The sequence below is a fragment of the Tasmannia lanceolata genome, unplaced genomic scaffold (assembly GCF_043159265.1).
Source record: "Tasmannia lanceolata isolate RefF3 unplaced genomic scaffold, GAP_Taslan_0.1 ptg000018l, whole genome shotgun sequence".
Classification (NCBI taxonomy): Eukaryota; Viridiplantae; Streptophyta; class Magnoliopsida; order Canellales; family Winteraceae; genus Tasmannia; species Tasmannia lanceolata.
The window spans coordinates 1,616,472-1,621,597 of NW_027518695.1; the positions used below are offsets into that span (position 1 = coordinate 1,616,472).

Below are 5,126 nucleotides of genomic sequence, written 5' to 3' on the forward strand. Positions count from 1 at the left end.
ATTTTCTCGTCATTTTTTCAACTCTCCAGCATGCAACAGTAATTGATCCTTAATAAAAAGAAAAGGGGTGGAAATAACATTTCTATCATTGTACGGTTTTAAGGGGAGAAGGACAATATTTGAGAAGATGGCGTATACAACCAGAATGTCCTTGTCTCATACTCCGTCTTTGGTCATGATAAACCATGGTCTTTTCCGTCACTGAGGAACTGGAGGGTAATCTTGATATTTTTATAAAAAAGAAGGGTATTTGTCAAACCCTGCCGGTTTGTCACCGGCAGAAACCATTCCAGTTAGATGGTGACTGCCATGTCACGGGCCAATTAAAAGCCCCCACGCCACCATAAATACGTGTTCCGTACAAGATCCATCCTACGATTGAAATCGCTCTTTTTCCAGAGATCCAACGGCTGGTAATTTGATTCCAGAGCCTTCTAATTGGAGAAAGAGAAAAAGCCCGGTCGTCTAACCATAGTTAGTTTTTAACCCTTTTTCTCTCTTTGCGAGTTAAAGAGGATTCGAAGAAAGAAAGGAAAAAGCGAGAGAGAAGAGGGGTTTTTGGCTTTTCAGAACTCCTGTAAACCGGACCTTTGATCTTTCTTCATGTCGATTTTAAGCCGTTGATTTTCGATCTCTGACCTCCTGAAAAACGAATCGGCGGCCGGATTTCTCCGATCGAGCTTCGAGTCATTTTATTTTCCAGATCTCGGCCTCAGAGTAAGTTTAATTTCATCAATTTTCTCTAATTTAATGAAGAGATGTGACACAAACTAAATCTCATGAATCATTTGCTTTTCTTTTCTACCTGTATTTCTACTTCAAACTGCTTTTGAATTTGATTTCTTGAAGTGGATTCTGTAGATTTTATAGATCTTTGCATATTCGCCTCCGGTTTTGATGTCTTGGTGTAATGTTAGGGTTTTTTCTTCCTAACGGTAGAAATATGAGGCATTCTATTAGATTTTCGACCATGTTCTGTAGGTTAGTGATTGAAATAGCGGTAGGTTGTTGAGGATGAACTGATTTAATCTCTCTCGATCCCAATCTTAGGATTTTTTTGGCTTTTGATTTGTTTCTAGCAGAGATTTCCTCTTTTTTAAGGAAATAGATGTAATTTTTGCCTTTTTTGGGGGGATCGACAAATTAAATCGGTTTTTGCTCTTTCTTCGAGTTATTTGTCTTCTATTCTAATTGGTAGATCTTAAATACGACACGATTTCTGTACAAAACAGAGTCTTAGTGAGGGAGAAGTGCTTAAGAAAAGCACAGAAACCGACAGTTGTCAGATTCTATCAAGGTTAAAGGCTTTTCGTTATCTTTGCCATGGTTTGATCTCTCTCTGAATAATCTAATCCTCATTTTTCGCTGAGTTTTTTTTTTTCATTTCTTTCTACTTAATGATGGAATTCACTGATATTTTGTTCATATTTATATTGACTTTATTATAGCTTATCCGCAGAAATCTCAAGAACATTGCTTTCTTGAAATTCACTGATTTTTTTTTTTTGCAAATTTTCTGCACAAGGGAAGTTAATCTCCTTGAATGTCTTCTTCTCTTATTTTATTCAACTTTTTAAAAAGTTGTTTTCACAACATTTGATAAGGATCTGTTTTCATCAGCTTCAAATTATGCATGGCATTACACCGATGAAATTATTTGTCTTTTCGAATGATTGGATATGGTATACTTGCAATATTTCTTCTTCATTTCTTTTTTCGTCTTTGTTAATGGTGATGTCTCATTAGATTTTTTACAGCTTTGGATTCTGCTCCCCCATCCGCTGGGATCAGATGGCTTCCCGAATGTAGAGAGATTCTTACATCTCTGCTGATCTTTTGTATCAAGCTTTTGCTGATGTGAGAATTGGAGTCCAATTCAACAACCACACAGTTGCTTCATGATTGTTGGGGTGATACATCTCCTTTTATTAGAATTAGTGTCGGCGGTCGAGTTTGGTGTGCGCTTGAGAGAAGGAGTTCTCTATCGCCGCCGTTACTGGCTTCGGCAAACCTCGGTTCTCACTTCCCTTCCATGTCTCCTAATTTGGACAGCCCTGTTCAGACCCAGATGGCAGTTGCAGTCCTTAATGGTCCCCTCAACACTGAATACCATGGAAACAAGAGGCTGGAAGGAAAGCCTTCTATAAGGCGCCGCGTCTTTGTACAAACTGACACTGGCAGCGTGCTGGGTTTAGATTTGGATCGGAGTGACAATGCCCACACTGTAAAGAGGAGGTTGCAGTTGGCCCTCAATGTGCCGACCGAGGAGAGTCTACTGACATTTGGAGATCTCGTGCTGAAGAACGATCTCAGTGCAGTTCGGAATGATGCACCACTTCTCCTCACAAGGAACTTCCTACACCGGAGCTCCTCTACTCCGTGTCTTTCGCCTACTGGAAGGGATCTCCACCAGAGAGACCAAAGCGGACCCATTGAAGTAATTGGTTGCTCAAGTCAATGTTCTCGAACAAAACAGCTAGTTAAGGACGTTGTGAAGGCAATTAAAAGCGGTGTTGATCCTATCCCCGTCCACAGTGGGCTAGGAGGAGCTTATTATTTCAGAAATAGCAGGGGGGAGAGTGTAGCCATTGTGAAACCAACAGATGAAGAGCCGTTTGCGCCGAACAATCCGAAGGGTTTTGTTGGAAAAGTTCTTGGGCAACCGGGTCTGAAACGGTCGGTGAGGGTTGGCGAGACTGGATTCAGAGAAGTCGCTGCTTACCTTCTTGACCATGATCGCTTTGCAAATGTGCCCCCCACAGTCCTTGTCAAGATCACCCACTCTGTGTTTAATGTCAATGATGGGGTGAACAGTAACAAGTCTCACGACAGGAAGCAGGTTAGCAAGATTGCTTCGTTCCAGAAGTTCATCCCACATGACTTTGATGCCAGCGACCATGGAACATCTAGCTTCCCTGTCACAGCTGTACATAGGATAGGGATATTAGATGTGAGGATCTTCAATACAGACAGGCATGCTGGGAACCTTCTTGTTAGGAAGCTCGACAGAGTTGGGAGATTTGGTCAGGTGGAGCTTATTCCAATTGATCATGGCCTTTGCCTGCCAGAGAGCTTGGAGGACCCATACTTTGAGTGGATCCACTGGCCTCAGGCATCTATACCATTTTCTGAAGATGAGCTTGAATACATAGCTAATCTTGACCCAGTTAAGGATTCTGAGATGCTCCGAATGGAGCTCCAAATGATACGGGAGGCATGCCTCCGAGTCTTGGTCCTCTGCACTGTATTCCTCAAAGAAGCGGCTGCTTTTGGCCTTTGTTTAGCAGAGATTGGTGAGATGATGAGCAGGGAGTTCCGTGGTCTTGAAGAGGAACCGAGCGAGCTTGAAGTTGTGTGCATTGAGGCAAGAAGACTAATAGACGAAAGAGAAGCACCACTCTCCCCCAAAACCGAAACAGGGGAGGATGAAGGGTTTCTGTTTGATATAGACTGTGACGAAGCTGAGTTTGCGCCCAAAGTGGCAGATGATTTCATGACCAAATCATCGTTCCATTGTGGGTTTAAGGGGGGAAATGGCAGAAATCTGCTCTCTAAACTAGAGGAGAGCGTGGAAGAGGAGGAAGAGAGTGAGGGCGAAGAGGATAGCAAGAAGGAATATGCAGATGAATTTGCAAACCTGAAGCTGGCTCAAGAGAGGATTCCAACTGTTTTGAAGCCCTCAATGTCTCTGAAGAATTTCAGTTTGTGTGAGAAGACCCAGCGATATCAGGGTTTAAAAGGGGAGGGCAGTTTTCTGGCAAGTTCGTCAAGCAATAGGAGGAGCACGAACGAGCAGCTTCCAGCAAGTGCAAGCTTTGTGAAGCTGGCCGACATGAGTGAGGAGGAGTGGAAGACCTTTATGGGAAGGTTTCAGGAACTGTTGCAGGGCGCCTTCGCTGGCAGGAAATGCGGCGGGATGGGGCCGAGGCAGAGGCATAGGCTGGGCACTTCGTGCCAGTTTTGAGATGTTGTTAGTGTCTGTTGGTGTAAAGAAAGGCAAATAACAATGAGAAGAAGAAGACGGCGTGGATTGGGTTGATGGATTTGTAGCTTTGTTTTCATTAGGTATTTTAGTGTAGGAGGTGGAGATGCAGATGATGTAAATATTTTAGAACGAGGATCAGTAGCAGCTACCTGAAGGATGCCAGTATGATTGGTTTTTTTTTCTCCTTTCCTTTATGTTTTCCCTGTTTTCCTTCAGCATTGTAGGATAATAATCAGTATAATAAAAACCCAAATAGAAAAAAAAAGAATGAAAACTATGTATATTGTCTATGAAATCTAAAGAGTGATATCTGTATTCTGTAGCCTGTTTTAGATGTGTGAGTTTCTTTTTATTTCTTCATATCTGGACGGGGAAATGACAGAGAAGTTGAGACCTAGAAATTCTTTGATAACAAACAGGAGGAACGTCACAAGTTTGAAATCTCTTGGTTGAGACTTATCCTTCCATGTTTTCTTGTGTTCGGGGGAGGGCCTCGTGTTGTGTTCTTTTGAAAAATAAGGTGTGAGGAACGTGATGGTAGATGTTGGATTCTCATGGACCTTGGCCGTGTTTGCAATATGAGGCTCTTAACAAATTCCCTTATCATGGAGTGGGAGCGCGGGTTCGGTTTGCTTGGGATAGACTGCTTTGTCATGTGTAGGGACATATGGGGGCTGTTTGCATGTCTTGAAAACAGCATGATCTTGCTTGATTTTGAGGGGGGTGAATATGAAGTGATTGTGACTAGTTCCCAGTGGCTGTGATGGGAATGGGATTATTCCTCCAACCATACTATGTAGGTATGGTTGTGATGGGGGTGGGATTATTCATCCACCCATGCTACATAGGTATGGACCTTAGACAAATCCTTTTTTTCTATGTACTGTTTGGTTGCACAAAAGTTACGATGGCTTAGGGGTTTTGCTTTGCATTTTGGTGCCTCATCAGCAAAACCATTGTCTAATAATTGCATGTCTGGTGATGTGTCACCCTTGTCCCCATGTTATCCAAGCCAAAATCCACACCTTTGTGGAATTTTGTCCTTCTTTCTCTTTTCTCTATATATTGGTAATGACACCTCTCCCATTACGCTACAAGGTTGACAACCAAACATTATTGTACTATTCTATAATGTAAGTTC

General features: G+C 42.4%; 1 protein-coding gene across 2 annotated transcripts; it reads left to right on the top strand.

Annotated features, from left to right (window-relative positions):
• The first annotated feature begins 485 nt into the window (after positions 1 to 485).
• LOC143849770 (phosphatidylinositol 4-kinase gamma 7-like) lies at positions 486 to 4,307 on the top strand. Of its 2 annotated transcripts, none has more exons than XM_077358948.1 (2): positions 486 to 717; positions 1,747 to 4,307. In XM_077358948.1, exon 2 carries the CDS (start codon positions 2,033 to 2,035, stop codon positions 3,962 to 3,964), a length of 1,932 nt encoding a protein of 643 aa, XP_077215063.1. In that variant the 5' UTR covers positions 486 to 717; positions 1,747 to 2,032; the 3' UTR covers positions 3,965 to 4,307. The 2 variants fall into 2 exon arrangements, with proteins under 2 accessions (XP_077215063.1, XP_077215062.1); XM_077358947.1 differs by having other exon boundaries at positions 1,758 to 4,307.
• The last annotated feature ends 819 nt before the right edge of the window (positions 4,308 to 5,126 follow it).

What these genes read in the sequence shown, in the direction of transcription:
- LOC143849770 (XM_077358948.1), top strand. Translation starts at nt 2,033, where the DNA reads ATGTCTCCTAATTTGGACAGCCCTGTTCAGACCCAGATGGCAGTTGCA.